The sequence below is a fragment of the Neolamprologus multifasciatus genome, chromosome 9, assembly GCF_963576455.1.
Source record: "Neolamprologus multifasciatus chromosome 9, fNeoMul1.2, whole genome shotgun sequence".
NCBI classification, from domain to species: domain Eukaryota; kingdom Metazoa; phylum Chordata; class Actinopteri; order Cichliformes; family Cichlidae; genus Neolamprologus; species Neolamprologus multifasciatus.
In genome coordinates, this window is record NC_140447.1 from 12,624,788 (window position 1) to 12,635,384 (window position 10,597).

Consider the following 10,597-nt stretch of genomic DNA (forward strand, 5'->3'; position numbering starts at 1 on the left):
CACATTTGTGCTTGAACCCAATGAACATCACAGGTTGCCAGGTGGCGTGTTCCTTGAAGCTGCTCTGATGGACATTCCATTTAAGTCTAGCTGCAAGGTCCCGGTCGTCCTGCGTAATCTTAGTGACCATGATGTTACGCTGCAGCCAAAATGCATCATTGCTCAAATATGTGCAGCTCAGCAGGTCACATCGCTTGGACCAGTGAAAGGTGACTCTCATCACAATAAGCCTGACAGTGACAACCTCGAGTTCAATCTTGATGATTCACCAATATCTGAACAATGGAAAGATCGTATCATCACCAAGCTTAGATCTGTTCCAGAAGTCTTTGCTGTGGATGACCTGTCATATGGTCACACCACTGCAGTGAAACATCACATCAGGCTACATGACGAGACTCCTTTTAAGGAGAGGCCAAGGCCTATTCATCCCAGTGACAGGGAGGCAGTCAAGGAGCATCTTAAGGAACTGCTTGATGCAGGAATCATTAAAGAGTCACAGAGCCCTTTTGCATCCCCAGTGGTCTTGGTCCGGAAAAAGAATGGTTCTATCAGGTTATGCATCGACTACAGGAAGCTAAATGCTCGAACCATCAGAGATGCATACGCTCTTCCAAACATTGAGGAGACCTTTGCTGCCCTTAGCGGTGCTAAATGGTTCTCCGTCATGGACCTTAAATCTGGTTATTACCAGGTTGAGATGGCCAAAGAAGACAAGCCTAAAACCGCTTGTGTTCCAATGTGTCTTTTCAGACACATTGGAAGAACATGAAGCACGACTCATGAAGGTGCTGAACCGTCTTAAAGATTTCGGTCTAAAGCTTTCTCCGGAAAAATGTCACTTCTTTAAGGCGTCAGTGAAGTATCTTGGTCATGTCGTGGATGCACGAGGAGTTCATACTGACCCTGACAAGATATCCGCCTTGAGAGACTGGCCTCGTCCTTCAAATAGGAAAGAGCTTAAATGTTTCTTAGGCTTCGCTGGGTATTATCGGCGGTTTGTCGAAGGATATTCCCAGATAGCCAAACCTCTTAATAGCCTGACAGCAAGCTACTATCCACCAAAGAAAAGGGGCAAAGTGTACAAGAGGGAGCGCTTCACGCCTCTTGTGAGCCCTAATGCACCGCTCGGTGAGGACTGGACTTCCGAGTGTGAGAATGCATTCAGAACTCTGATCAAGAAATTGACGTCTGCGCCCATCCTTGCTTTTGCGAATCCGCAACTACCATATGTTGTACATACTGACGCTTGTCGCAATGGATTGGGGGCAGCGCTCTATCAAGAGCAGGAGGGGAAGCTCAGAGTTGTCGCGTATGCCAGCCGAGGTCTTTCCAAGAGCGAGAGAAACTATCCCACGCACAAACTCGAATTCTTGGCCTTAAAATGGGCCGTTTGTGAAAAGTTCAGTGATTTCCTTTATGGGTCAAGTTTCACTGTGCTTACCGACAACAACCCCCTCACATACGTCTTGACATCTGCGAAGTTAGATGCTGCTGGTCATCGCTGGTTAGCCGCTCTTTCTACTTACCAGTTTACCATCAAGTACAGAGCAGGGCAGGCCAACCGCGATGCAGATGGGTTATCCCGGCGGCCTCAAGGTCCTCCTCTTGAGGATGAAGCTTTCACTAAAGAAAGAGAGAGAATAGAGGACATGAAAAAACGGTTCATGGAAGCAGGAGATGACATGGATCATGAGGTGTTCTCTGCATTATGTCAACGTCATCTTGTGATGGTTAGAGATGAACGTCACCCTCATTCAGAGCGGCCTGTCATTGCAGAGTCTCTTGTTGTCGACCCTTCTGTAGTGCCTGATGTTTTCGGTGAGGACACTTTACCATCCATGGCTAACTCTGACTGGTGTAATGCTCAAAATAATGATCCGTCTCTCTCACGTGTCATCACCTTTGTGAGGAGAGCTGTAAAACCCAGTTTCAGAGAGACAAATCTTGAACATCCCGATGTCAGACTTCTTCTCAGGGAGTGGAAAAAACTTGAACTCAGGGATGGTGTCCTGTACAGGAAGTGGTCTGAGCGAGGTGAACTGGTGCATCAGTTGGTCTTACCCGAACAGTTCAGAGAGAGGGCACTGCAAGGAGTGCATGATGATGTTGGCCATCTCGGTTCTGAGCGTGCACTTCAACTTGCTCGTGCCAGGTTCTACTGGCCGAGAATGGCCAGAGATATCGAGGAGAAGTGCAAAAAGTGCGAACGCTGTTTCAGGAGGAAGGCTGTGCCTCAGAGGGCCGCGCCTTTGGAAAACATTTCTGCTACTTATCCGCTTGAACTTCTTTGTATGGATTATCTATCCCTTGAGCCAGATGATAGCGACACGAGAAACATTTTAGTCATCACCGACCACTTTACAAAATTTGCTGTGGCGGTGCCAACTAGGGATCAGAAAGCCAGAACTGTTGCGAAGGCTTTATGGGAGAACTTTATTGTTCACTACGGGTTCCCCAGTCGTCTGCTCAGCGACCAGGGCAGGGACTTTGAGTCTAAGACGATCAGAGAACTCTGCACACTGATAGGAGCAGACAAAGTCCGTACCACCCCGTACCATCCCCGGGGAAACCCAGTGGAACGGTTTAACCGGACCCTCCTTGGTATGCTAGGGACCCTGGAAGAGAGAGACAAATATCATTGGAGAGATTTTGTCAAACCTCTGGTCCACGCATACAATTGCACGAGAAACAGTACAACAGGCTATTCGCCTTACGAACTAATGTTTGGTAGGCAGCCCAGACTGCCAGTTGATCTTGTCCTGGGAATCCAACCTGATATGGCAAGTCACAAGACCCACTCAGAGTATGTCAAGGGCCTTCGTCAACGCCTACAGGAGAGCTACTCATTAGCTGCTAAAAATGCCAAGAAGATGGGAGAGAAGAACAAGGCTAGGTTTGACAGGGAGGTCAGGGCAGCTGAACTCTTAGAAGGGGATAGGATCTTAGTGAGAAACGTGAATATCAGGGGGAAACACAAACTGGCAGATCGGTGGGAACAGAAAATCCATGTTGTTGTCAGACGGATTAGCAACAGTCCTGTTTATGTAGTCAAACCTGAGGCAGGGGAGGGGCCACACCGTACGTTGCATAGAGACCTTCTTTTGCCGTGCGGGTTCCTACCTGTAACTGAGATCAGAGAGCAAAGTTCTTCCACTGACGCATCGAGAAAAATGAGACTGAGGGGCAAAACAACAAAAGGCGTGCAAGGGGACACTGATTGTCAGGAGGACGAGTCGTATAGTGATGAAGATGAACTGTATCCTAATACATGGGTGCCAGAAATCATCACGAAGAATCCTTTCCTGCAGAGGGAAGGAGGCTTCAATGAGCCTCAGCCAGTTTCCAGGGTATTAAACCCAGACACCCCTTCTTTTGTGCCCCAAAGTTCCGCACACTTACCTGAAAGACCTACTCACGAGCTTCAACCAGGAACTCCTCTTGTTAGCTCTGAGAATAGTGGTTCAGTTACACATCCTACTTCACACTGTAGGACTCCGGACCATATTGTGATTGATATTCCTGAACCTGATATAACACAAATCTCACCTGATGAAGAGAACACAGATCTCATCACCACAGACCCTGTAGTTGCAGACACTGACAATGTAGTATCTGAGAGTCAAGAGTCCGAGAACACAAGTGTCAGGCGTTCAGCTAGGGAGAGACGTCCTCCTCGGAAACTCACCTACGATGAGCTGGGGGAGCCTTTAACCTTGGCCATCAGTTCATTCTTTCAGGCTTTAGGGGCTGCTATTTCACACGTGTCTGTACCTGTGGGGGCAGGTATGCATGCTGGGACTCATGCAGTCTAGAGGGGGAGAATGTAACCCTGGTAAGATTTACAGCAATCAGAAGTACAGGGTTCTTTGAATGCATTGTAGTTCTTGTTTGATAGTTTAATTTCCGGGCATGCCCTGAAGGCATCATCTGCAGCTCAGTGCGCGTGAAGGTGTGGTGTAGGGGAACAAAGACAGCAAGGAAAAACTCCATGCTGCCGCGGAGCACGGTTTTCCAGTTGAAAGAGAGAGAAAAAAAGAGGTTCAAATAACATTTGTGAGAGAGCTGTCGTTAGCGGTGAACCACAGACGGGTACCTACCTCGAAGGAGTCGGAGTGTTTCTTCGAACTTTTTGAACTATTCTGGTGAGTTAGCCTAGCTCACTTAGCACCGCTATTGCAGTTCAATGCACTGAAATAAATAACTAACCAGTCAGAATAGTAGTAAATGTGTTTAATGATGTTTAAGATGTGTTTTTTATAGTATTGTGATGTTGTGACAGTTTGTTTATTATGAGTGTCTAGTGTTTTTTCTTTTTTGGGCCTGCTAGTTCAGCCGCGGCCAGCTAAGTGGTTATGCGCAGTTCACGTGCAATAGCTGTGCTGTAGCTGTAACTGCGGGTGATGCACAGTAATACCGGTGTATTTACTTTTATTGTGTCACAAGATGCAAATTTATTTTAATATTTAAAAGAACCAAGGACATTTAAGGAATGTGGACATCTAACATTCTGCGTATTTGTGTGCAGACTGTTTTTTTTTTTGAGGTACAGTTCCATGTGTGCCAAGTGAGGAGCTGGTATCGTGGGTCTAAGACACTGTTGCTGCTGTGGAGGCCTTCTGTGTGTCAGGACGCCAACACGTGGATGCCTGCCGTACCAGGAGGGCGGTAGGGAAAAAACAAAGGGAAGCCCACCTGAGAGATACTTTATCATTTTCTTTTGCTACTTTTTCCCCGCCTGAGATTCAGGTCGTTTTCAGTTCTTAACCCAGGGCAGTGGGTAACTGAATAAACTGACACCATAAGGAACTGGACACTCACATGCTATTTTCTTTTCTTTTTTCCTTTTCTTGGGGTGTTGAAATATTGTGTTTCTTGTCTTAAATCTATTTTGATTGTTCAATTATTTTTGTTATGCATTTGAGATGGTTACTGCATTTAAAGGTATCCCTACATTGAGGATGAGCAAAGGGAACTGATCCAAGGAAAATATATATAAAGCAAACTTTGTTTCACAAACCTGTGGTTGTGCGTGTTATGTGGGTTGGAAGTCTTATTGCTCTTACAGAGTTGCTACTGCCAATCTCCTTCCCAAACCTAGATTCGGATATTGTAGACATTGCACTTGGGCGAGCAGTATAGATCATCTCTTTATAGATAGAGGGACACACGTCCAGGTTACACCAGCTGACTGTATTTCATCATCAGCGAGTGTTGTTCTTTATACATCAGTATTACCAAAGTTTATCATAAGGCAGCATAGAAAGTATTTACTTGCTTTCAGGTTTCATTCAAATGTTAGTCTTTTCATTTGTTTCCCCACTTTTTTCCTGTTTCAAAGTCAAACACCAGTTTGTGAGAAGATTATCTTCTTTTTTTAATAGGCAGATAAAGTTTTGCATTGGCATTGGCTAATCTGCCAATTGTATGTTAGAAATGTTCGTATTTTAATATTCAAAAATGTTTTTGCACAAAACATATGTGCACTATATGTCAGTAAAAATACTAACAGTTGGTAGAATTTTTTTTAACATCATCTGCCAATTATACCTGCCACCCTTTTCCAAATCTGTGCCCCTACCTGGCCCCCCCAACAAATATTTTCTAGACACGCCACTGCGCAAACGAGTGCGGGTGGGTTGCCTGTTATCTGACCCGGAGCAACATCCCCCAAAAACCCGAAGAGTACAGTCCTGGCCCCTAGCCCTGCCAGTGTAGCAGAAATGATGACGGATGATGGTGGCAGCAGCAGCTGTTCTTCTCTGGGCGAGCTTAATGTTGTTCGTGTGTAATTTACGTTGAGTAGGCTAAACACGTTATTAAATTAATGCATGTAAGGTGAACTAGCAAACATCATCATAGCTACATGCGGCTGTCTTCTTGTTTGATGGCAGATACTCCCTTCACCCTGGCAAAAAAGGCTAAAATGACCAAAGAAAAAGTGGTAAACCGCTAAACATGAGAGGTTTTTGGACAAAGTTTGTGTTTTTTCCATTGTTTAAGCACTGCTTCCAGCCAAGAGTGATACCATATATGCCCTATAGCAGCAGAAAAGGCTAACATTGTTATCTTTTTACAAAAAAAAAAACAGCTGAGCATGAGAGGTTTTAGGACAAAGTTTGTGTTTTCCATTCTTTAAGCACCGGTTCGAGCACTGTTTAAGCACCTGCACTGTTTCAAAAGGACCGGTTTGGCACCGGTATCTGATAAAACCTAAACAATACCCATCCCTACTCCAGTTTCCTCTCTTTAAAACTACATGTCGTGAAACACATGCATCCAGTTCACTCACAAAGTGGATCTTCAAAGAGGAAAAAGAGGTTTCAGCAATCAGTCGACGATCATGAAATCAATAAAGATTGTTTTTATTTTTGAAAGATGACATGGACAAACACAAAGCAGAACAAACACACGACAACCAAAATCATCCAGGTCACAGTCTTTATCCAGAAGTTTGCTAATGTCTGGAATTTACTTAATTCATCATTTGTACTATGAAGGTGATCATGTTTCTCTGTTGCTATTGTTAAAGCTATAGTAATGAATCTTTTTCTAAATATATATAATTGGCTAGATCTGTTGTTTTCATCAGTGCTTTTGTTTATTATATGAATTTGTCTTTAAGAGTTTCAAGTGTTACATGACCAGCTCGGTATGCTGTGTGCTCTACATTTGGTGAGGACACTAGTATTTACACCTTTACACCTTTCTTCTGTACTACCATTAAAACAACAGAGAATTTTAGAAACTTGTACAAGCTTTCGTTTCTTGCTAACCGTGGCAGTAAATGCAGGGATATTTTAAGTTTTTACTTCCTTAGGTTTTACTTCCTCATGAGACTTGCAGACACTTTAGTTGTTAGACTATAAGCTCTGTTTATCTTCCTGCCTCTGGTTTGTTGGGACGTCTCGATCTAAACCAGCTGAAAGAAAAAGGTGGAAACAAGTTAGAAAGGAGGAAAGCTTCTCATTTGATTTTGGTTACATTATAATTAATGCTGTAACTCATGTAAATACATTTGAAATTACACGCTGGTATGTAGCTGCCTCACCACTCAAAGATGACCAGTGTGCTGACAAGTATTATGATTCCCACAGTCTTCATTACAGTCATTTTCCCCCAGTGTTCATCACCTGCAATGCGACAGCACAGTCAACTCCTTGATGGAAAATTACTCCTCACAAATGCAATTCCTGTGTTTACCTTCAAACAGCAGCTGACTGCCTGCTGATATCTGGATGTCCAGATGATTCCCGCAGCTGCAGTAAAACAATTTGTCTCGATCGAGTTTGGTCACCTCAAAGCTGTAAACCTTTGTGTCAGCTTTGATCATCTCCAGTTTATCACCACTGGTCATGAACCAGACATAGCTGTCAACAGGAGGGTTTGCCTGGCAGGAACAGGTTAGAGTCACCATGCTGCCCACTGATACAGGACCAGTGGGACTGATCAGCCTGGGAGGGTCTGGAAGAGATTTTGGAGTGAATAAAGGTGCACAAAGAGAGAGGAGGCTCTTTATTAAGGTTTTCTCTAAAAGATAAGGCCTTCAAGTCCTACATGAAACATTGAGAGTTTCTTCTGTCTCTGCTGTCTTGGTGTCTTTTCCTTGGTTCACAGGATATCTGGCAGAGCAGCTGATCTTCTTTCCATCATGTGTGTCTGACAGAGTGATGTTCTGCTGGATTTTAGTTGTAAAGCTTCCATCTGTGTTTTCCTCTATTTTGTTGGGAGAGTCTTGTTGGAGATTCCAGGTGAGTTGAGGAGGGGAGTGTGGACAGGGAGTGAGAGCTGAGCAGGTTATAGTGACAGACTCCTTCTCCTTCAGATCACCTGAGATTGTAATATTGGGCCTCCAAGGAGAATCTGTGGTTTCACAACAGACACATCAAATTAATACAGGTATTATTTGGATTTTAGTACACAAGGCTGATAACCATTCAAATACAGTGTACTTAAAAGTGTGTAGTTTTTAAGCTTTGCGCTTTGAGGACTCATTGGCATAGAGGTGTAATCTCATTACATTATTTAATAATAATAAATACTTCGGAATAATAATGTCTCAAAAAATAGCATTGTGCTCAGTGGAAAAATAAACCAATTCTGATAAATTTGAGGAAAAATACTTTAAAGCTACTCAGTAATGGTGGTTCAGTTCACGCCACTCTTTCAACTCACCCTGTAAATCTTTGTGATTGGATCTTCAGTAGTGATGATGTTATTGTACTGACAAAAACTATGTTTTACTCAAGTACTCAAACCACCTTCATTTTCCTGTGGATTTTTTTAAAATACAAACCTATCAATGAGGATCGCCATCTGCATTGATACATCTTATAAGCCTAGAATTGAAGCAAATAAGTACTTGTGCTCAGTCCCTGTGAAAACAATTTAGGCACACTAAAGTAAACCGATTGGTCCCAGATGACAGAGTTTTGCATTTCATATTAAATATACTCTTAAATATATAATTGAACTTCATTATTGCGCCTCACATGCTCTGGAGAAAGTTCTGTGCTGAAACACATGAGTACATTTCTGCTGTCAGTTGTTGACGCTTAGGTTTGCGGCACATTGCTTTGGAATACAGTATACTGGCTGTCACACCACCAGAGATCTTACTTTTAAACTGCAATCTCTTTTCTACAACTGAGATTTTATGATTATAACATTTCTGGGCTCATTTCAGGGCTGTAAAATGTGGATCATATTTCTTTCCAGCCAATCACGCACATTGGGACAGGGTACAACAAACACAAACACTCTTTGTGAAGTCGAGGTGGTGTCATCTAAATAAATAGATATATGTTCTGGATTTACACATTTATACCTAGTTCTTTTCTTGGTTATGACTCCGGCACAGCATTTTCCCTCTCTCTACTCTAACTTTCAGCCCTCTGATTTATGATGATGATTTAAAGTTTTCTATAACAATATAAATAATATAATTTGTTATTTATTATAAACTCTCTTACCTCTAACTGTAATTTGAAGACGATCACAGTAAGCCGTGGCCTTGAATGCTTCACTCTCTACTCTGAAGAAGTATGTGTCTGTGTACTTGGTGGATAAATCAGAAAACAGAGTGGTGCAGTCTCTCTGACTCAGGTTCCCAGTAATTCTCATTGGATAGATGCTAACTGCTCCACTACTGTTGTAGATCACATTGTTTGGATCTATTAAAAGTCTACTGTCACTTTTAATCCACACTCCAGCAACTGTTCTTCTCCCATTAAAAGCCTTTTCTGGTTTAGCTCTAAAGTTACATGGGATTTGGAGACAAGATCCACTCAGTGCTTCCATCTGCTCTGGTGTAGTGATGAGTAAAGCTGAATCCTCAGGACAAGCAGCCAGAGCGCCTGTGAATTTAGGAATTTAGTGTCTAGATTAAAATAATGTGGAAAATATTAGCATCCATGCAGATGTTCAAATGTCGGAGTAATGTCTCTGAAATAAAAACAGCTCACCTGAAAGAATGAAGATACTCAGTAACATGTTGGTTCTCAACATGTTCACACACAGTGCTGCCATGACACTCATCATCTGACGTTGCAAACACAACTCAGTCAACAGGTCGACAAATTCCTAGATTTACATATTTTATACATAGTGATATATTCAGGCATTGATATTTATCCACAGAATGAATATCATTGTCACATATAATATGATAATGTGTAAAATCCACTTACCCTGAAAGTCAAACCAACAAGGATCTCTTTTTTGGCTTAAAATGATAAGAAGTAAAAGTATCATACACGCACTTATACACACTCCACCTATCAAAAAGAGAAACAATAAGGTTTTGTAATATTTCTGCAAATGTGTAGCAACTTTGGGATTTCAGCTGCCAAAGGGAAATAATGAAAGAACGAATTTCCCTTTGTAAAATAAAAACCCATTTTGGGACTCAGTATGATGACCTGGAAGAAAGTAATTTTGCATTAAAGCAATCAAAAAGTCACAAAGCAGTCTTATAAGCTGTGCCTTCTTTATGTAGGGCACAATACATACATTAAAAAAAAAAAACAAACTTTGTTTAAGCTGCACACCAACATAAGCAACCAGTGCATTATTAGCTAACCAGACAATTTTCATCTTCCTGTCCAATGGTTTTCATTGTTTGTCATACAGTCACTGTGTTACCACAGTCAGTTTCTGTGTTGTTCTGATAAGAGCACAGCTACAAGTGCTAGAAATATCTTGCAATATGTCAACTCATGTTTTTAGTCATTTATTTATGTTTCTTCTTTAAAATCAGTTCCAAAGATGCACAGTTTTTGCAGCTACATGTTAGCCTGATTGGTCAGTCTACATCACGCATGCCCTGAGATGAAGATCCATTTAATCTTATTAAAGAATGTTTTTTAGTGTCTCATTATGAAAGTCTGTGTAAAAATAAATGGTGAGGCCTTGTTTGGAGCAACAACACCAAATTATTTTTTTAAAACTGTAGGAATCTAGGATACTAATAAACACATGCCCTTTCTCTGTGGGCTGGAGAATAAAGGTGGATTTCTGTGCCTAGACTTCAAAATCAACTTGCAGCTGATCCCACAAATGTGGAGCAGTGACTGCATAAGCTCTGATATCTTTTAGT

At 42.1% G+C, this 10,597-nt stretch overlaps 1 protein-coding gene across 1 annotated transcript; it reads right to left on the reverse strand.

Annotated features, from left to right (window-relative positions):
• Positions 1-5,197: 5,197 nt before the first annotated feature.
• On the reverse strand, positions 5,198-10,226 carry LOC146511204 (B-cell receptor CD22-like). The gene is made up of 7 exons (XM_085172991.1): positions 9,690-10,226; positions 9,465-9,582; positions 8,973-9,356; positions 7,558-7,863; positions 7,204-7,464; positions 7,052-7,133; positions 5,198-6,922 (listed from the first exon to the last, which is right to left on the reverse strand). Exons 2-7 carry the CDS (start codon positions 9,538-9,540, stop codon positions 6,877-6,879), a joined length of 1,155 nt encoding a protein of 384 aa, XP_085029117.1. The 5' UTR covers positions 9,541-9,582; positions 9,690-10,226; the 3' UTR covers positions 5,198-6,876.
• Between the last annotated feature and the right edge of the window lie 371 nt (positions 10,227-10,597).